Source organism: Scyliorhinus canicula, chromosome 10 (assembly GCF_902713615.1).
Source record: "Scyliorhinus canicula chromosome 10, sScyCan1.1, whole genome shotgun sequence".
NCBI lineage: Eukaryota > Metazoa > Chordata > Chondrichthyes > Carcharhiniformes > Scyliorhinidae > Scyliorhinus > Scyliorhinus canicula.
Window position 1 is genome coordinate 153,154,170 of NC_052155.1, and position 22,431 is coordinate 153,176,600.

Genomic DNA, 22,431 nt, shown 5'->3' on the forward strand with positions numbered 1-22,431 from the left:
TTACATGACAGAAGAGAGGATATGCATAAATGAAAATAATTTAAAATAAGTTAAATTACAATGATGCCTCCGAGCCCTCTTCAGGTGATGTCTGAAGCCTGGAAGCCAACTTCAGGGCCACAGACGGCCCATCAGGGTTCTGAGTGCGGCCCACGAGATATTATGCTGACTGCTGCCCATGCGCACAGTTGCCACTAGTTTCTGTCCGCATAGATTTTTTTCCTACTGAATCATAGAATCATAGAATTTACAGTACAGAAGGAGGCCATTCAGCCCATCAAGTCTGCACCAGTCCTTGGAAAGAGCACCCAACCGAAGCCCACACCTCCACTGTATCCCCGTAACCCAGTATTCCCATCTCATATTTTTGGACACTAAGGGCAATTTAGCATGTCCAATCCACCTAACCTGCACATCTTTGGACTGTGAGAGGAAATCGGAGCACCCAGAGGAAACTCACGCAGACACGGGAAGAACGTGCAGACTCCGCACAGACAGTGACCCAAACCGGAAATTGAACCTGGGACCCTGGAGCTGTGAAACAACTGTGCTAACCACTGTGCTGCCCAACTGTTATGACTGAAGTGAAATGTGTGTAAAGGGCACATGAAGCGAGGAGCACGCTGATAGCACACAACATTGACCGTGAGTGCCGTTTGCTCCCTCTACATCCAATCAAAGCGTAGAAATGTATTTCGATTTTACCATTTGAAGTTGATAGTTTGATCGATACCTGAATAATGAAGCATTTTCTATAACCTGTATTCAGTATGTATTAAATGTATTCAATCTTAATCATGGGGTCACGGTTAGTGAATAGGCCTAATTTCAATCTTGCGACCCACTGACATGAAGGAGGGCCTCTCATGCGGCTCACTCACCAGGCCGGGTTGCCTATTACTGCTGTAGACAGATCTATTACCAAATCCACAGTTTTCATCATTACCCATTTTTGGATAAAACACAGAGAGCAATAGTCATATCTAAGGAAGGATGTGCTGGCCTTGGAAAGGATCCAGAGGAGGTTCACAAGAATGATCCCTAGAATGAAGAACTTGTCGTATAAGAATGGTTGAGGCCTCTGGGTCTGTACTCGTTGGGAGTTTAGAAGGATGAGATGGGGATCTTATTGAAACTTACAGGATGCTGTGAGGCCTGGATAGAGCGGACGTGGAGAGGATGTTTCCACTTGTAGGAAAAACTAGAACTAGAGGACACGATTTCGGACTAAAAGGACGATCGTTCAAAACAGAGATGAGGAGGAATTTCTTCAGCCAGAGGGTGGTGAATCTGTGGAATTCTTTGCCACAGGAGGCTGTGGAGGCCCAATCATTGAGTGTCTTTAAGACAGAGATGGATAGGTTTTTGATCAATAAAGGGATCTGGGGTTATTGGGGGAGGGGAGGCAGGAAAATGGGAATGAGAAAAGTATCAGCCATGATTGAATGGAAGAGCAGACTTGATGGGCCAAGTGGCCTAATTCTGCTTTTATGTGTTATGGCCTTATGGCAAACAGCTTTAAAAAATGATAACATCTATATTGAAAAAATATATAAATAAAACAAAAAAATGCTAACTCAGACGAACAAATTCAGAATACAGACCCCCACTACCAATGCAGCTGAGTCAAGCTACTTCCACATTCAAACATGATATTTCCCAGATTAATATCACATTGCTCACTGCCAGCTGTAATCCTAATTGCATCAATAGTCTGTAATATTCTATTTGGCTGATAGGGAACAAAACATTTTCTCTTCTTACCTGGGATGAAAGCAGATTGCAGTCAATATGCAGTCCTTTTCCAGTCTTTGCTTTCTGTAGCAGCCCTGCCATTATAGCTCCATGACTGTACAAGCCCGTCGCTAGGTCAGTCATAGCTACTCCAGGTCTAACAGGGTCACCATCCTAATGGAAAATATGTAAATAAATTATCAATATCTGCAGGTTTAAAACAAATAATGTCAATTATGAGGAACAGTGAGGTGATTTCTTAAAATTGCTGCTTGATGTTATTTAATTAATGCGAGAATAGAATGTATTAAGAATATAGAACATACAGTGCAGAAGGAGGCCATTCGGCCCATCGAGTCTGCACCGACCCACTTAAGCCCTCACTTCCACCCTACCCTGTAACCCAATAACCCCTCCTAACCTTTCTGGACACTAAGGGCAATTTAGCATGTCCAATCCACCTAACCTGCACGTCTTTGGACTGTGGGAGGAAACCGGAGTACCTGGACGAAATCCACGCAGACACAAGGAGAACGTGCAGACTCCGCACAGACAGTGACCCAGCAGGGAATCGAACCTGGGACCCTGGCGCTGTGAAGCCATAGTGCTAACCTCTATGCTACCGTGATGTGGCTAATTCAGCATTGACTGTGGGAATATACTGCAATAAAAAATGGTCTGTCAGGCGTCATGCCAATATGTTCCCTCGCAATTGTTCAGGAGGAAACTGGTTCTACATTTCGCTACTATTTCAATACTTAAGCATTAAGCAAAAAACTTCATGAAAATCTCCCTTAGCATAACTAATTGAAACTAAATTGTATCCATCTTGATGATTCTCAGTAACTAAGGTAATTGGCTTAATGGATGGACAATCTTTGGGCAATTCTGGCTACTCATTTATTTTATCTTACTTTCATCTGTTTTTGTTCATTTTTCTATCTTCTTATTCTCTCCTTCGTGTTCCTCACACACATTGTTTCCTCTTCTGCTGATATCTGTTACACTTTCACCTTTTTCTTGCTGGCCTCTTGGTATTTAGAGGCTGAGTCACTTGATGGTTCACCTATTTCATGATGGGGTCCATGCCATCACCTTCCTTGCTCACTCACAAACAATTTGCATGATATCACTGGCTAGCAAAGAGGGTGATTGGAAGAACTCAACATACAGGGGATAAGAGAACAAAGAAAGGAGGCGATGGAAAAAGGTGGTGGGCAGCAGGGACAGGGAGGAGCAAGAGGACATTGGAACATCACCAATCGGGTAACAAGCTGCACCACGGACCATATTGCCCCTTTGGGTTTTCATACATCCAGGTGAAAGATTCTGAACAACTATGGCTCTCAGACATGGAAACAAATCTACTTCTTTAAAAAATAATGGGTCAAAAATAAAATAATTCTTATATCTACAGGTCATGTCAAAAATATTATTCAACAGGAAGGGCTGATTAAATCTGATCCATAAGCAAGCCATCCTTGGACGGATCACAGTAAACCCTTCCTACTTACAGCAGTAATGTTTATGATCTTCATTCAACGCTCTTGAGCAGCACCAGCTGTTTATCGCATCATGCAAGCATATGTGCTGGTGTGGTCCAAAGAACACAGAGATAGTATTAAGAAAGATAAAGGCCGGTAATCTCCAATATTGAGGCAGAAGAGCGCAGAGCCATCCTGTGCCCAAGACGTGGGCACCGGCACCCGTCTAGCACTGTGAAGCGCGGTTGGCGTGAAGTGGGCACCACGGTTAGCGCTGTGGGGCACACCCCCCGCTCTGGAGACCAATGCCGGAAGAAGCTCCACGACCTCACGAGGGCTGCCAGGGTAAGTACCCCGAGAGTTCCCCCGGGCCACACCCCACCTCTCCTCCCCCCACCCCCCACCACGTTTCGTGGGAACCCCCCCCCGCAGAAGGGGGAGCACCACATTGCACCTGACCCACATGGGCAACACACCCCCTTTGAGAGCTGCCATGGTGTGGTGCCCAGTGTCCCCCACCTAGTCATATTGTTGCCAACATCTGCGTGTCTTGATGCTGACATGCTTCCCCCCCCCACCCCGCGCGCAGGACATGACAGCTCACACCACCGTGAGCGTACAAGAACTGGAGGGGGATCACCTGAGCTGCACGCCCTCACCGTCCATGAGCAGAGGGCTCTGGACCTCGCTGGAACAGCTGCCACCCGGGAGGTAGAGCCAAGCCAGATCGGAGGCACAGAACCAAGTGAGACTCCTGTGCCTGGCTACACTCCCGCAGCCTGTCACCTGCCTCCTAACCCCCCCCCCCCCTCAATACTGCACCGCCTACCAGTGCCCCCAAACACTCCCTGCTCAACCCACCTCCTGACACATACCCCTCCACCCCCAACTCCCCCCTCACTCTCCACCCCCTCACACTGCCCCTGCTACCCTCTCACACCCGACTCCGCGTGTCTAACGATACATGCCTTAGTGTTCTCCAGGGCCCGGAGCCGATAGTCCAGGGACGTCTCGGACAAGCCCCCGCCATCCAGCTCCAAGCTCATCCGCCCACCTGCCCGTTTCCCCGGGGGTTATAAGTGGTCATCCTGCTCGAGGCAAAGTCCTTGGTCAGCAGGAATTGACGCAGTTCATCGCACATGAAGGAGGACCCCCTATTGCTGTGTATGTTGGCGGGGAAACCGAACAGGGTAAAGATACTGTGGAGGGCTTTTAAGACGGTGGCCGCGGTCATGTCGGGACAGGGGATGGCAAATGGGAACCGTCAATCATGTTCAGGAAGTACGTGTTGCGGTCAGTGGAGGGGAGGGGCCCTTTGAAGTCCATACTGAGGTGTTCAAAGAGGCGGGAAGCCTTCACCAGGTGCGCTTTCTCTGGCCTGTAGAGGTGTGGCTTGCACTCCTCGCAAATTTGGCAGTTCCTGGTGACGGTCCTGACCTCCTCGATGGATGGTCACTGGTTGCGGGTCTTGATAAAATGGAAAAATCGAGTGACCCCCGGGTGGCAGATGTCCTCGTGAAGGGTGCGGAGTCGGTCAACTTGTGAGTTGGCACATGTGCCGCGGGATAGGGCATCAGGAGGCTCGTTTAGCTTCCCTGGACGATACAAGATCTCATAGTTGTAGGTGGAGAGCTCAATCCTCCACCATATAATCTTATCTTTCTTTATCTTGCCCCGCTGTGTATTATCAAACATGAAAGCTACCAACCGTTGGTCAGTGAGGAGCGTGAATCTCCTGCCGGCCAGGTAACGCCGCCAATGCCGCACAGCTTCTACTATGGCCTGGGCCTCCTTTTCAACGGAGGAATGACGGATTTCTGAAGCATGGATGGTGCGTGAGAAGAAGGCCACGGGCCTGCCCGCTTGGTTGAGGGTGGCCGCCAGAGCTACGTCGGACGTGTCGCTCTCGACTTGGAAGGGAAGGGACTCATGGATTGCATGCATTGTGGCCTTTGCGATGTCTGCTTTTATGCGACTGAGGCCTGGCGAGCCTCTGCCGACAGGGGGAAAACCGTGGCTTGGATTAGTGGGCCGGACTTGTCCGCATAATTGGGGACCCACTGGGCATAATATGAAAACTACCCCAGGCAACGTTTCAAGGCCATGGAGCAGTGTGGGAGGGGAAACTCCATGAGTGGGCGCATGCGTTCGGGGTCGGGGCCAATGACTCCATAGTGCACTATGTAGCCGAGGATAGCTAGACGGTCGGTGCTAAATATACACTTCTCCTTATTATAGGTCAGGTTAAGGAGATTGGTGGTATGGAGAAATTTGCGGAGGTTGGTGTCGTGGTCCTGCTGGTCGTGGCCGCAGATGGTGACGTTGTCGAGGTATGGCAATGTGGCCCGCAAACCGTACCGGTCAACCATTCGGTCCATCTCCCGTTGGAAGACCGAGACCCCATTTGTGACACCGAAGGGAACCCTTAGGAGGTGGTAGAGCCGCCCATCTGCTTCGAATGCAGTGTACTTGCGGTCGTCCGGGCGAATGGGGAGCTGATGGTAGGCGAATTTGAGGTCCGCCGTGGTAAAGACCTTGTATTGTGCAATCTGATTGACCAAATCAGATATGCGGGGGAGAGGGTATGCGTCGAGCTGCGTACACCTGTTGATGGTCTGGCTATAATCGATGGCCATCCTGTGCTTCTCCCCGGTCTTTACAACCACTACTTGAGCTCTCCAGGGGCTGTTGCTAGCCTCGATAATACCTTCCTTCAGTAACCGCTGGACCTCCGACCTAATGAAAGTCCGGTCCTGGGCACTGTACCATCTGTTCCTGGTGGCGACGGGTTTGCAATCAGGGGTGAGATTTGCAAAAAGGGAAGGTGGGTCGACCTTGAGGGGCGCGAGGCTGCAGACAGTGAGGGGGGTATCGGGCCGCTGAATTTAAAGGTTAAGCTCTGGTGGTTGCATTGGAAGTCCAATCCCAGGAGCGTGGCAGCGCAGAGGTGAGGAAGGACGTAAAGTCGTAAATTCTTAAATTTTCTTCCCTGGACTGTGAGGGTAGCTATGCAGTACCCCTTGATCTCTACAGAGTGAGACCCGGAAGCCAGGGAGATTCTTTGATTAACTGGGTGTATGGGGAGGGAGCAGTGCCTTACCATGTTGGGGTGTATGAAGCTCTCTGTGCTCCCGGAGTCGATCAGGCAGGGTGTCTTGTGTCCGTTGATGAGCACAGTCGTCGTGGCGGTGAAAGAGTTCGGGGCCAAGACTAGTCCAGAGTCACCGAAGCGAGTCGTGGCAGAAGCTGAGTTTCCTCGGGCGGCGTGCAATCATCCGAATCGTCGTCCTGAGACTCCAGCCAAGATGGCGGCGCCCAAGGATCGCACATGGCTGGGGTTGGGCAAGATGGCAGCACCCATGTATCGCACGTGGTCCCTGGGAATCAAGATGGCAGTGCCCGGGGTCCGCACGTGGCTCGCGGGATCGAAGATGGCGGCGCCCACGGGCCGCACGTGGCCTGCGATGGGAGTTGTGACGGCGGCCCCAGTTCGCCCCCAGAGACAGCGGCGACCGCCCGGGCCTGGCATACCGCCACAAAATGCCTCTTTTTGCCACAGCCTTTGCAAATGGCGGAGCGGGCCGGGCAGCGTTGCCGGGGGTGCTTGGCTTGCCCGCAAAAATAACAGCGGTGTGATCGTTGGCTGAAACTTGCGGACAGTCACAGTTCCTACCTAGTACCAGAAGTGCACAGTAGAATTCGTCTAGCGATTCCCCTGGGATTTGTCATCTGGTCGCTACCAGATGTCAGGCGTAAACCTGATTCACTGGGCGAATGTAGTGTCCTTTCAACAGGGCCATCGCGGCCTCGAAATCGTCCACAACCTCGATGTGTGTGTAGATTTCTGGGCTCACCCTTGAGTGGAGAACTTGCAGTTTCTGATCCTCCATGGGTGTAGTTGTGGCCATCCTGAGGTAGCCATTGAAGCACACCAGCCAGTGTTTGAAGGTCACCACTGAGTTTGCCGCGTGGGGGCTAAGTTGTAGACACTCCGGCTTGATGTGGAGCTCCATTCTTCAAATCTAGTCCAATAAATTGATGCACGATCAATAGCTCTCGAAGCGAGATTGGAGTACAATTGAAGGCTTGATTGGACTAGATGTTTCCCCCAGCAGCGCAGGTACAGAATGCAGCAGCTCGGGAAACACAGACTCTTATACTCCGCCTTACTGGGCGGAACCAGCAGTATCAGGTACCTCCAATACCAATGGTCTTACAGCATCGGGTACCTCCAACCTAGGTACCGTAATACCCCTAATACCAACTACCACAGTCCCATAGTGAGGCCCGGGAGCCACCGGGCTCCCTGAGGGAGGAGGAGGTTCTGGGGCCCGTTCCGGTAACTCCAACAAGGGAGGTCCCGGAACACTCGGACTTCCCCCGTACCGTCCCTGGTACATCTGGTGGGCAGCGGGCAAGTCAGGGTGGCACCACGCCACCATCGGGGAGCCACATTGCAGGGCAGGGGTCTCAGCAGTCCACCTCCACTCCTGCTGTACTGTCTGGGGAAACACCAAGGCGTAGTGTTAGGGCCCGTAAGGCAAATAAATTAGATATGTAGTAAGTTGGCACGGGTGCAGGGCACAGCTTAGTTCTAGAGGCTAGGGCACTTGTCTTTGAATGTCATGAATAAAATCACTGTTAGACAAAACCTAGATGACTCTGTGCTATGTCCAGTGCCTGAGGGGTTGTGAGGGGGACCGAGTGGCGCTGGGGTCGAGGTTCGCTACAATGGTGATGCCGGGTGTGTGTTCCCTCCACCCCCCCCCCACCCCCCCAGACTCCGTCGTCCTCGGCACACCAACGGCAGCTACCCCACATGGCCATGTGATGGAGTGTCCGTGACGCAGACCAGGACCACCGAGGTGGAGGGTTTAGCTATGGCCATGAGTCAGACATTGTCTAACAATCCGGAGCTCACAGCTCATCGCAGAGCAGGCTGTCATCACTCAGCATGGCACTGATCACACCCGCTTACACAAGCAATTGTGTGATACCATCCCATTGTGCCACAGGTGTAAGTTGCTGTGCAAGTGGTGGTGTGGGCCCTAGGGTTGTCGGATGGTGTTGGAGGTGGGGGAAGGGGGGGTGGGGGTGTGCTGGGTGGTGTGTTTGTGCGAAACGGTGGTGCAAGTGCGTTGCTCAGCGATGCCCTCCCCCTGGTTCGTGAAACGTGCTGCGATCAATGCCTCACTTGCTCGCTCTCCAAGCCGGTGGCATCATGCAGCCTCCCGGCCACATGCAGCCCCCAGGTCGTGTCTGTGCCCCCTCCTCCCCATCCTCCTCATATGCAGATGCGTTGCCGTCATGGGCTCCCCCTGTGCCTCCTCCTCCAGGACATCACCCCTCTGCTGGGCTATGTTGTGCAGCACACAGCAGACAACAAATATGCAGCCGACCCTCTCTGAATGGTACTGGAGGGCCCCTCCAGAGCGGTCCAGACACCTGAATTGCATCTTCAAGAGGCCGAAGCACCTCCCCACAACACCCCTGGTTGCTGCATGGGCCTCATTGTAGCAGGTCTCTGTGTTGGTCTGTGGCTTCCGTATAGGCGTCATCAGCCACGACCGCAACAGGTAAGCCCTGTCGCCCAGCAACCAGCCCCTCAGCCGGGGGCAGGTGTCCCTTGAACATTGCGGGGATATACAATTGCGCAGTATAAAGGCATCCTGCACACTGGCGGGGTACTGGGCGCACACGTGCATAATCATCATGCGATGGTCCGAGACCACCTGAATGTTCATAGGTCCTCTTTCTGTTCCTGAAAATTTCTCTGTTCTCCGAGGGTGGGCGCATGGTGACGTGCACCCCATCAATCGTACACTGGACCATCGGTATCCCGGCCATCCCGCTGCCCGGGCATCCTGGTGTGCGCGCTCCTCGGGAAACTATGTACATGTCGGCGATGGCATACAGGGCGTCAGTAACGGCCAGATGCACCAATGCCTGTGAGATCCTGGATAGGTCCATGCTCGGCGCCCGGAACGAACCCATCTCGAAGAAATTGTGGGCAACTTTCACCTTGACGGTCACCGGGATAGCATGTCCTCCCCCCGTTCCACGTGGTGCCAGGTGCGCCATGAGGTGGCAGATGTGTGCTCCTGCATGCCCTGTCCGGCAGGTCCTCGAACGACATGTGGTCACGGTAGACTAGAGGCCTCATGGGGCGCCTCCAGCACCTTGGCACCACCACCTGCTCCTCCTCCTCCCCCTGCGCCCCATCATGATCAGAATCCTCATCCTGTGCATCCCCGACGTTGTGGTGGTCACTGTCCCCATCTGCCTCCTCCTGCACATGTCGGGCTTGCGGACCTGCAGCCTCAGCGGCTGGCACGGGGCCCTCTGCAGCCAGTCCCTCTGCTGCAGCCGCCACTGCCGCAGCCGCTCTGAGCCGCCTGCATCGATGCTGCCGGATGGCCATCTGCAGGGCAGCAGCTCCCGCCACGGCGGCAAACATAGCTGGCTGGTACACAAACATGGCGATCTGCTGGGCGGGGGAGGGGGTTAACGATGGTGCTTGGACACATCGACAGCCAGGTGCCATGGGATACATGTGTTCCCCGGTTGCCTGGTCTCGCTGCAGACACGCAGGCACCCTGACCGCTGCCCACAGTCTCCATCCACCGGCCAGTTCACCCCGTCCCTCCTCATTGCTGCGCCAGTAGCCTTTGCCCATTTGCATGACCTCAACTTGCAAGCGTGTCTTCGCCACCATTCTGCCATGGCAGGCCAGCTGGCATATCACTCCTGCGGATAACCCTCCCCAACCCCCACCACGGGCATGACTGCATCCTTCCCCTCCCCCCCCAATGGACTGACTGCATCCTTCCCCTCCCCCCTCCTCCCCCCCCCCCCACCCCCACCCCCCCACGGGCATGACTGCATTCTTTCCGTCCCCCCCCCCCCCAATGGCCTGACTGCATCCTTCCCCTCCTCCCTCTTCCCCCCCCCCCGCCACAGTCATAGCGGCATCCTGCCCCCCCTCCCCGAGCATGGCGGTACTCTTCCCCAAAAACCCTTCCCCCCCCCCCCCCACCAGCCGTGGACGCCAAAACTCTGGGAACGCCGGCGCTCACCGCCTTACTCCTCATCGTCAGCTAGCACGACTGGCTGACAAAATTATTTAGCAGGGGTGAATGGCGACGGCGTGACCTGGTGTTTTCAGGCCGCTGTATAATGGGGGCCTGGAGAATCGCCGTACTTAGTGCTTCGGACGATTTTCCGGCATGCGCGGCACGGACCTCGATGACGGCATTCTCGTTTGGGAGAATGGCGGAACGGCATTGCGTGAAAAATCGACGCGAACGGCAATTCTCCCAAACGGCACGGCATGGGAGAATCCAGCCCAAAGGCAGTAGATTATGAGAGCTGCACCCAAGAAGGTAAGGAAGAGAAAATACGATTCAGCCCAGTTAGCTTGTTCTCTTATCCAAGTCCATGTGTAGGATCTCTTTCATGAAATGGCATTCTCAACTTATTGAAGCACAATGCTTTTTTTTTTAAATACATCAATGGTGGTTACGTTTACCACATTAAACTAGGAGGTCATTTTACCTGTTACCACTGTGGAAATAGGAGGCTCATAAAGTGAAAGGCACCTTGAAGTCCTCCAAGCATGATGTTAACCTGCTACTTATTTCTTTAGCCTGAAATTATAGTTTCGCTCTTCTGATTCATCAGCTTCAACTTCTCCAACTTTTTTTCACAGCTTCACAAACCTGGGTTACACAGCCCACCTCAATACTTTATAGATCATTGTCAGGACATCAAGGCAGTTTTAAACAGTTTATATTTGAATTTGTGGGTATTAGAGATAATGGGCTGGATTCTCCGATTCTGAGACTATGCGCTGACGCCAACATGGGAACGGTGGCATTTTACCACTGAAAAAATGGCACAAAATGGCCACCGATCCTCCGTCTGGTATAGGGGCTAGCAGGCACGCAGCGTAGAGCATCGCAGCTCTAGCTGCGGATACAACCAGAAAATTGGAGGGTCCGTGGATGTGCATGCGCATGGGGGCGGCCTTCAGCGGCCATGTCATGCAACATGGCGCCGGCTGTGTGTGGACCCGGCCCGGCCTGCCAAATAGTGACCGCCCTTTGGCCAGGCTTGCCACCCTCAGACCATGCCAAAGCCCCCCCCCCCCCCCGCAGATGGGCTCCCCCAGACTGTGGCGGCGCTGAACTTAGCCCGCAGCCGCAGAGTTCCCGAAAATAAATAACGAATGACTGACGCCGTCGGGAACTTGGCCCATCAGGGACGTAGCATTGGCGGGAGGGCCTCAGGTAACATCCCGAGGCCATCCGGACAGTGTGCGGCGTACTCCTGAGCATGCAGTTTTGGAGGGGGCGGAGCATCGCAAAAGTGGCGCCAACGTGGATTCTCTGGCCGATTGCCGAACGCTATTTTGGCATCGGAGACCGGAGAATCCCGCCCTAGGGTATGGGTTTAAATAAGCTTAATTTTGTGTTTCTGTATTTGAAAGGGTTAAGAATTTCAGTTTGGTCCAGATGCCTGCATGGTAATGAGGGTTTACAGCGTGAAAGCAAACAAGGTTGAAAGAAAAGCTTTGGCTGTTGCTTAGCCACCCTGGGACAAAAGACATTTTGAGTTAGTTGCAAGCTAGGGCCAGGAGAAGCTGGAGAAAGGACAAGGGAACTGCACAGAGCAGATTTGTCAAATGAGCAAAACTCCCAAAGACCAGGGACTGGGGACAAAAGAAGGTCTCAAAAAAACAGTTAAGCCAAAGGAACAAAGAACAAGAAGTTGAGCCCTGTCCTGATCTGGAGAACAAAAGTAAAAAGCATAAAAGGGCTCTGAGTTACAGAGACACCTGTAGGAACTAGATATAATGTTGACGAGGTGAGAAGCCAGTTATTTGAACTGATAAAAAATTTGGTGATACTTCAATACAGCCTGTGAAGCAGCAATGTTCCATTGGCAGGGCTGGCTATCTGAGCAATTGCATGAAAGCTTTACTGCACATGGTGACCCAAGGTGGAGGATTACTGAAAGGAGAGGTTGAAATCCCGGAGGTGGATTCTTGGTGAAGACATGGAGAGAAAGCATTGGTTGGGAGAAGATTGGGGGGGGGGGGGGTGATTTTTAGAGTGGAATTTGGAAACCCTTGTGTGAAAGTCAGAGTTCCAGTGAGGCCAAATTGCTCACACTGTGACAAGTATCTAGGGAGATTTGATGAGAATTTCACAGTTGTTTTGGGTGGAATTGGTTTCAAAGTGAGGGGCGTCTGACTATATTTTGCCCATTGGTTTACATGGACTGTGTACTTATGGAGAATATTAGAGTATGAGATGGATTTGTAACTTGAGCTAACACACGCAAATCACTCTGGACTTACCTGGAGAAAGTCCAGGGTGATTCTCCGATTTGCAAGGGGCTAGCAGAGCCCCGGAGTAGTCCTTGCAGCTCCGGCTGCCGATACAGGGCCCTGCACTTCCAGTCGGGGGTCGGCGCATGCGCAAGGTGGGGGCCTGAGTCGGCCACCCCGCATGATATGGCCGACCCATACCACGGACCAGCACCAAGAAAATAGGCCCCCCCACAGATCGCACACGCCCGCAGATCGGTGGCCCCCGATCAGTAGCCTGGCCATCCTGGAGGCAACCCCCCCCCCCCGTGAATAATTCCCCCTGCCCCCACCAGCATCCCGACCGACAATAGGTGGTTGGAACCAACCGTCGGGAACCCAGCCCGTCGGGAGTGGAGGGTCGCTGGGCTGGCCTTTGGCAATTGGCCCCAGCTGTGCGGGGTACTCTACGATCACGCTGATTCTCCGGGACCCGAGAATCAGCGGGCCCGATTTCGGCGGGAAATTGGATTCTCCGTCTCTGCGCCGAACATCATTTTGGTGCGGGGCTACGGAGAATCCAGCTCCAGGAACCCAACTGGTTCACTACTGTCCTTCAGGGAAGAAACCTTGTTGTCCTCAGCATTTCCTTCATGGCTGGCCTATTATTGGCTCCAGTCCCAAGTCTCTGATTCTTAACTGCCTTTGGCAGTAGCCTGGCAAACTATTCACTTGTACAGAGCTGCCACCGGTGGTTATGAAAGGTGGCCTATCAACCTCTCAGGGCAACTAGAATTGAATAATAAATACTGCCCTTGAGAGCAATGAAGTAAACAACGAGGTCTGTATCACTGCTATCAATCCTTCAATGACACTTTTATAATCTCTTATTCCATATTCTCTCATTGTTATAATGTTTTTTTTTATAAACTCATTTACAGAATGTGGGTCGCTGGTTAGGCCAGCATTTATTGCCCATCCCTAGTTGTCCTTTAGAAGGTGGTAGTGAGTTGCCTTCTTGAACCACTGCAGTCCATGAGGTGTAGGTGCACCCACTGTGCTGTTAAGGAGAGAATTTCAGGATGTTGCCCCAATGACAGTGAAGGAACGGCAATATATTTCCAAGCCAGGGTGGTGCACCTCTAGGTGGTGGGGTTCCCAGGTATCTGCTGCTCTTGCCCTTCTAGATGGTAGTGATCGTGCGTTTGGAAGGTGTTGTCTAGGGCAGCAGGGTAGCATGGTGGTTAGCATAAATGCTTCACAGCTCCAGGGTCCCAGGTTCGATTCCTGGCTGGGTCACTGTCTGTGTGGAGTCTGCACGTCCTCCCCCTGTGTGCGTGGGTTTCCTCCGGGTGCTCCGGTTTCCTCCCACAGTCCAAAGATGTGCGGGTTAGGGGGATTGGCCATGCTAAATTGCCCGTAGTGTCCTAATAAAAGTAAGGTTAAGGGGGGGGTTGTTGGGTTCCGGGTATAGTGTGGATGCGTGGGTTTGAGTAGGGTGATCATGGCTCGGCACAACATTGAGGGCCGAAGGGCCTGTTCTGTGCTGTACTGTTCTATGTTCTATGAACCCTAGTTCTGCGTGGGTTTCCTCCAGGTGCTCCGGTTTCCTCCCACAAGTGCCGAAAGATGTGCTCTTAGGTGAATTGGACATTTTGAATTCTCCCTCTGTGTACGCAAACAGGCGTCGGAGTGTGGTGACTGGGGGTTTTTCACAGTAACTTCATTGCAGTGTTAATGTAAGCTTACTTGTGACAATAAAGATTATTAAAGTAAGTTACTGCAGTGCATCTTGTAGATAGTATACAAGGCTGTTATTATTCGTCGGTGGTTGGGGGTTTGAATGATGTGGAGATGCCGGCTTTGGACTGGGCGAGCACAGTAATACGTCTTACAACACCAGGTTAAAGTCCAACATGTTTGTTTCAAACACTAGCTTTCGGAGCACTTCACCTGAGGAAGGAACAGTGCTCCGAAAGCTAGTGTTTGAAACGAACATGTTGGTCTTTAACCTGGTGTTGTAAGACTTCTTACAGGGGTTTGAATGTTTGTGGAAGGACGAGCAATCAAGCGGACTGCTTTGTCCTGGATGGTGTCGAGCTTCTTGAGTGTTGTTGGAGCTGCACTCATCCAGGCAAGTGGAGAGTATTCCATTGCACACCGGACTTGTGACTTGTAGATGGTGGACAGGCTTTGGGGGGGTCAGGAGGTGAGTTACTAACCACAGGATACCTAGCTTTTGACCTACCCTGGTAGCCACAGTATTAATGTGGCTAATCAAGTTCAGTTTCTAATCAATGGTAGCCCCCAGGATGTTGATTGTGAGGGGTTCAGCGATGGCCATATTTAACCTGAGGCCGTGAGACTTCATGGGGTCCAGAGTCGCTGTTGAGGACTTCCAGGGCAATTCCCTCCCGACTATATACCACTGTGCCATCACCTCTGCTGGGTCTGTCCTGCCAGTGAGACAGGACATACTCAGGAATGGTGATAGTGGTGCCTGGGAAATTGTCTGTACGGTATGATTCTGTGAGTATGACCACGTCAGGCTGTTGCTTGACTAGTCTGAGAGACAGCTCTCCCAACTTTGGCACAAGGCCCCAGATGTTAGTAAGGAGGACGTTGCAGGGTCGGCAGGGCTGTGTTTGCCGTTGTCGGTTCCAATGCCTGGTTCGATGTCTAGTGGTCCGTGTGATTCTATTCCTTTTTTGTGTTTTCATAGCGGTTGAACACAAATGAGTGGTTTGCCAGGCCATTTCAGAGGGCATTTAAGAATCAACCACATTGCTGTGGGTCTGGAGTCACGTGTAGGCCAGACCAGGTAAGGATGGCAGCTTTCTTTCCCTAAAGGACATTAGTGAACCAGATGGGTTTTTACAAAAGTCGACAATGGTTTATGGTCATCATTAGGCTTTTAATTCCAGATATTTTATTGAGTTTAAATTCCATCATCTGCTGTGGTGGGATTCGAACCTGGGCCCCCAGATCATTATCCTGGGTTTCTGGATTACTAGTCGAACGACAATACCACTGTAATAATCATAATATTAATAATAATAATCTTCATTAGTGTCACAAGTAGGCTTTTTTAAACACTGCAATGCAGTTACTGTGAAAATCCCCTAGTCGCCACACACTCTTGGCACCTGTTCGGGTACACAGATGGAGAATTCAGAATGTCCAATTCACCTAACAAGCACGTCTTTCGGGACTCGTGGGAGGAAATCGGAGCACCCGGAGGAAATCCACGCAGACACAGGGAGAGCATGCAGACTCCGCCCAGACAGTGACCCAAGCCGGGAATCGAACCCGGATCCCTAATGTTGTGAAGCAACAGTGCTAACCACTGTGCCACCGCTTCCCCATGAACAACATTTGGTCCTGCATACGCAAATTATTCCCTGTTGTATTTTATATAACAATGTTTCACTGTAGAAGCATGCACCTAGTTTAATATCTAGCATGTTACTATTATTATTCATTACTGAACTACATAAGCATAGAACGAGATTAAATGCTAGGTGTTGAGTTATCACTTGAGAATATGCTAATGAGTAAATAGCCAGGATGTAAAGCATGCGACCAGGAGACACTATGTGTCGGGATCATAACTGTACTTTCCTGTTATCCACAGCTGTTGAATCTTTATAGTAATTCTGCTGCACCTTCAAAAAAACCTACCGTTAGGTTTCCAATCCAGTGTGAGATTACATTAAGTTTGCATCAAGCAAACACATCAATACAACAAAAGGAATTACTTTTCACTGCAGAGTATCAACCTAATGCTACATGTGAACTAAGGGAAGGTGCGATGCTGGGAACGCAAAGGGGAGCTGTACAAGTTTGAGTGTCACCAATGTAATTACGTATTGAAGGTAGATGAGTAATTGGGGTTTGTGTATCAACATCACCTTACTCCTGGGAGTTATTTAAGGACCTTCAGAGGTTGACTGATTTCTCAGAGTTATGTCCTCTATTGACTCAAGTTTTTCCCTTTATTTTTTGCCTCTCTCAGTTGATAATGTGGGTGTGTGTGGTGGTTGGGGGGGGGGAGAGAGAGAGCAAGAGCGAGGTATAAATGCCCAGTCCGGAGCATCTGTAGGTCTGTTCACATAATACTATCTGAGGTCACAAACAATATTGGTGAACCTCTGCACGACCAAGTTCAATGTGTTCTTTCCACCCACGTAATTCAGACACTGGAGCTGAGCCAAGATCGCCTGCAGATGAGAATCTGAAGAAAGCAGCTGAGTCTGACAGAAAGTTGGACAGCAGACTTTCCAGAAGATCCGGCCTTTGATAGGAGATTGCAAAATTGCACTGAATGTTTCCCTGCCACTGGATATGGTTGGAGGTTAAATGTCCAGCCATACTGCAATGTAACCCACCAGGCATATCATCCCATGGGACTGACTGAACAGCAGGCCCTTTCAATGGCCTCAGCAGGGAAGCAGTGACCAAGTTGTACAATCTCACACAGAAAGACCTTCAATTAATCTGTGATCTAGATTTCTAGAGGGTATTGCTAATAGCTTTCAAGCAGACCATAGTCCTCAACCTTTACGATTTCTACTCCTTGAAGCCTAGCATTGGAACAATTGCAGCACCTTAAAATTGGGAAGGTACGGTAGCACTGTGGTTAGCACTGCTGATTCACAGCTCTCGGGTCCCAGGTTCGATTCCCGGATTGGGTTGCTGTCTGTGCAGAGTCTGCATGTTCTCCCGTGTCTGCACGATCTACCGGCTGCGTCCCGCCAGAATCCAGGATTCCCGACGGTAGATCTCACAGGACGTCACAATCTGAATGCCGCCCAGAATAGGCAGGGCACAGTCTCGCACGGTTAAGTGAGTTTAACTACCCACTTAGCTGCGCCAATGCTAGATCGAATGGCGTTCCACCAAACAGGAACCAGGCAGAATGGCACTTGGGGTCTCGCTGCGATCGAAGGCCCCCAGGTGGTTGGCTTCTGGTCAGGTTGGCACTGCTGTTACCACCCAGGCACATTGGCACTACCAGCCTGACACCCTGGCACTGCCAGAATGCCCAATCGGCACGGCGAGGCTGGAAGAGGTACCTACAGGTGTCAAGCTGGCATTTTGCCCGTGCCACAGATCGGGCCCGGAGGTGGCTTGCCAGTATGTGGCATGCTGAGGGGAGGGTTAGAGGACCCCCCAACAGGTGATTTGGGGCATTGGTGGGGTTCAGGAGTCACGTCGGGGGTCACGAGATCGGGACGCCATTCAAAATGATGTCCCGATCTCTTCCTACACTCGGCTCGTCGGAGCTCCTTAGTGCAGGAAATGAAGTTGCGTGTGGTCGTTGGGGGTGAGGGCATTCCCTGCTGGGGCCTGAAATACCATCAGAGTACAGTTTGATAGCGGGGTCATTCCTGGCTCTTGTGGACTCTTTTGGTTAGATCGCACCTCACATTCATTGGTCAATCATCTTAAACTGGTGTCCTCTAGTTACTGACTTTTCTACCACTAGTAACAACTTCTTAATTACCCTATATAATCAGCCTATCAAAACAAGTCACAATTTTGAACATCTCCACTAAATCTTTTCTTAACCTTCTCTGTTCCTCAAGGTCCGTACCTTCTTTTGTATTCTTGTATAGGCCCAAGTTACATTTGCTCCACACAAGTGCCAGACAATGACCATCTCCTACAAGAGACGATCTAACCACCGACCCCTGTTATTCAATGGCATTGCCATCACTGAATCCTCCACAATCAACATCCTGGGGGTTACCATTGATCAGAAACTGAACTGGACTAGCCATATTAATACTGTGGCTACCAGGGCAGGTCAAAGGCTAGGAATCCTACAGCGGGTAACTCACCTCCTGACCCCCAAGCCTTCCACCACCTACAAGGTACAAGTCAGGTGTTTTTCAGTGGTAGCAGCGAGAGCAGTAACCAGGCGTCTTTCGGGAAGGTAAGTTTCCCACTTTAAAAACTTACCTTTCAGGAGAAGCGGCCTTCAGTTGTTCAGTGGTAGCAGTGAGAGCAGTAACCAGGGGTCTGTCGGGAAGGTAAGTTTCTCGCTTTAAAAACTTACCTTACAGGAGAAGCGGCCTTTGTTTTTTAACTAACTTTTTTTTTTTCGGAGTTGTTTTCTTTTGTTTCAGCGCAGCAGGAAACCGGAAGTCGGCCGTGGGGATTTCTGGGAAGGTGTGTAGTACCTGTATATAAGTTGAGCGGTGGCTTAACCCGAGACACCCTCCCACCTCATCTAACCTAAGGGGTTGAGTGAATATCAGGTAAGCTCTTCCTTTCTTTTTCTTGTTTTATCTAGAGGGGATGGCAGGGAAGGCAGTGCAATGTTCCTCCTGCAGAATGTTTGAGGTGAGGGACGCCGTCAGTGTCCCTGCAGATTTCACCTGTGGGAAGTGCACCCATCTCCAGCTCCTCAGAAACCGTGTCAGGGAACTGGAGCTGGAGTTGGATGAACTTCAGATCATTCGGGAGGCAGAGGTGGTCATAGATAGAAGCTTCAGGGATGTAGAATCCGAAGAATCCGAAGAATGAAGATAGATGGGTGACGGTGAGAGGGGCTGGGAGGAAGCAGTCAGTACAGGGATCCCCTGTGGTTGTTCCCCTTAGTAACAAGTATACCGTTTTGGATACTGGTGGGGGGAGGGGTGGGGTGGGGGGGGGGACGACTTACCAGGGGTAAGCCATGGGGTACAGGTCTCTGGCACAGAGTCTGTCCCTGTTGCTCAGAAGGGAGGGGGGGGGAGATGATTAGAACCATTAGTCATTGGAGACTCCATAGTTAGGGGGATAGATAGGAGATTCTGTGGGAATCAGAGAGACTCGCAGTTGGTGTGTTGCCTCTCAGGTGCCAGGGTCCGTGATGTCTCGGATCGTGTTTTCGGGATCCTTATGGGGGGAGGGGGAGCAGCCCCAAGTCGGGTTCCACATAGGCACCAACGACATAGGCAAGAAAAGGGATAGGGATGTAAGGCTGGAATTCAGGGAGCTAGGGTGGAAACTTAGAGCTAGAAGAAACAGAGTTATTATCTCTGGGTTGTTACCCGTGCCACGTGCTAGCGAGATGAGGAAGCAGTCAGTACAGGGATCCCCTGTGGTCGTTCCCCTTAGTAACAAGTATACCGCTTTGGATACTGGAGAGAAAGAGAAGTTGAACACGTGGCTACAGGGATGGTGCAGGAGGGAGGGTTGCAGACACCTGGATAATTGGGGCTCATTCTGGGGTAGGTGGGACCTCTACAAACAAGATGGTCTACACCTGGACCAGAGGGGTACCAATATCCTGGGGGGGTGAATTTGCTAATGCTCTTCGGGAGGGTTTAAACTAATTCAGCAGGGGGTTGGGAACCTGAATTGCAGATCCAGTATACAGGAGGTTGAGAGTAGTGAGGTCATGAGTAAGGTTTCAAGGTTGCAGGAGTGTACCGGCAGGCAGGAAGGTGGTTTAAAGTGTGTCTACTTCAACGCCAGGAGCATCCGGAATAAGGTGGGTGAACTTGCAGCATGGGTTGGTGCCTGGGACTTTGATGTTGTGGCCATTTCGGAGACATGGCTAGAGCAGGGACAGGAATGGTTGTTGCAGGTTAAAGGGTTTAGATATTTCAATAAGCTCAGGGAAGGTGGTAGAAGAGAGGGAGGAGTGGCATTGTTAGTCAAGGACAGTATTACGGTGGCAGAAAGGACGTTTGATGAGGACTTGTCTATTGAGGTAGTATGGACTGAGATTATAAACAGGAAAGGAGAGGTCACCCTCCTTTGTTGGGAGTTTTCTATAGGCCTCCGAAAAGTTCCAGAGATGTAGAGGAAAGGATTACAAAAATGATTCTGGATAGGAGCGAAAATAATAGGGTGGTTGTTATGGGGGACTTTAACTTTCCAAATATTGACTGGAAACACTATAGATCGAGTACTTTAGATGGGTCCATTTTTGTCCAATGTGTGCAGGAGGGTTTCCTGACACAGTATGTAGATAGGCCAACAAGAGGTGAGGCCACATTGGATTTGGTACTGGGTAATGAACCAGGACAGGTGCTAGATTTGGAGGTAGGTGAGCACTTTGGTGATCGTGACTACAATTCAGTTATGTTTACTTTAGCGATGGAAAGGGATAGGTATATACCGCAGGGCAAGAGTTATAGCTGGGGGAAAGGCAATTATGATGCGATGAGGCAAGACTTAGTATGCATAGGACGCGGAAGGAAACTGCAGGGCTGGGCACAATTGAAATGTGGAGCTCGTTCAAGGAACAGCTACTGCATGTCCTTGATAAGTATGTACCTGTCAGGCAGGAAGGAAGTGGTCGAGCAAGGGAACCGTGGTTTACTAAAGTAGTTGGATCACTTGTCAAGAGGACGAAGGAGGCTTATGTAAAGATGAGACGTGAAGGTTCAGTTAGGGCGCTCGAGAGTTACAAGTTAGCTAGGAAGGACATAAAGAGAGAGCTAAGAAGAGCCAAGAGGGGACATGAGAAGTCTTTGGCAGGTAGGATCAAGGATAACCCTAAAGCTTTCTATGGGTATGTCAGGACTAAAATAATTTTTTTTTTTTAAATAATTTTTATTGGAATTTTTTTTGAAAAATATATATCAACAGAACAATAATAATAAACACCCCCCGGCATCCGTAACAACGCATGTAACAAACCCCCCCCACCCCCCCCCCCCCCACCCCAAAACCCAATAAACAACAAAATAAATTAACAATAAGCAAATTAACTTAAACAATACCCCCTGAGACCCCCCCCCCTTTCCCCCCGGGTTGCTGCTGCTGCTGACCTAGTTCCTTATCGTTGAGCCAGAAAGTCGAGGAAAGGCTGCCACCTCCTAAAGATCCCCTGTACCGACTCCCTCAGGGCGAATTTGACCCTCTCCAGCTTAATGAATCCCGCCATGTCATTGATCCAGGTCTCCACGCTGGGAGGTCTCGCATTTTTCCACTGCAGCAAGATCCTCCGCCAGGCTACTAGGGACGCAAAGGCCAAAACATCGGCCTCTTTCACCTCCTGCACTCCCGGCTCCACCCCAACCCCAAATATCGCGAGTCCCCAGCCTGGCTTGACCCTGGACCCTACCACCCTCGACACCGTCCTCGCCACCCCCTGCCAGAATTCCCCCAGTGCCGGGCATGCCCAAAACATATGGGCATGGTTCGCTGGGCTCCCCGAACACCTAATGCACCTGTCCTCACCCCCAAAAAACTTGCTCATCCTCGTCCCGGACATATGAGCCCTGTGCAGTACCTTGAACTGGATGAGGCTAAGCCTCGCACATGAAGAGGAGTTCACCCTCTCCAGGGCATCCGCCCATGTCCCCTCCTCAATCTGCTCCCCCAGCTCCACCTCCCACTTAGCCTTCAGCTCCTCTACCGACGCCTCCTCTACCGACGCCTCCTCCACCTCCTGCATCACCTGGTAGATGTCAGACACCTTCCCATCCCCAACCCACACCCCCGAAAGCACCCTATCCCTTACCCCCCCGCGGGGGCAGCGAAGGGAACCCCTCCACCTGCCGCCTAGCCTGGGTTCCCTGGGACAAACCGGTGGTTCCTTCGCAGCGGGGCCTCCACCGAGCCCCCACTTCCCCTCTATGTCGCCTCCACTGCCCCCACATTTTGAGGGTAGCTGCCACCACCGGACTCGTAGTGTACCTCGTTGGAGGGAGCGGCAACGGCGCCGTTACCAGTGCCTTCAGGCTCGTGCCTCCACAGGACGCCATCTCCATCCATTTCCATGCTGCCCCCTTCCCATCCATTACCGACTTGCGTACCATCGAGACGTTAGCCGCCCAATAGTACCCAGAGAGGTTGGGCAGCGCCAGCCCCCCTCTATCCCTGCCCCGCTCCAAAAAGACCCTCCTTACCCTCGGAGTCCCGTGCGCCCAAACAAATCCCAGAATGCTGCTGTTCACC

At 51.4% G+C, this 22,431-nt stretch overlaps 1 protein-coding gene across 7 annotated transcripts in view; it reads right to left on the reverse strand.

Annotated features, from left to right (window-relative positions):
- sugct (succinyl-CoA:glutarate-CoA transferase) overlaps positions 1–22,431 on the reverse strand; it is a 747,294-nt gene that overhangs the window by 519,982 nt on the left and 204,881 nt on the right. For 6 of the 7 annotated variants that reach the window (XM_038809929.1, XM_038809923.1, XM_038809926.1 and 3 more), the window contains exon 8: positions 1,765–1,908. The exons of the other annotated variant lie outside the window; for it this stretch is intronic. In XM_038809929.1, coding sequence (XP_038665857.1) covers positions 1,765–1,908 — 144 coding nt within the window. The remainder of the gene's footprint in view (positions 1–1,764; positions 1,909–22,431) is intronic. 7 annotated transcript variants of the gene reach the window in all.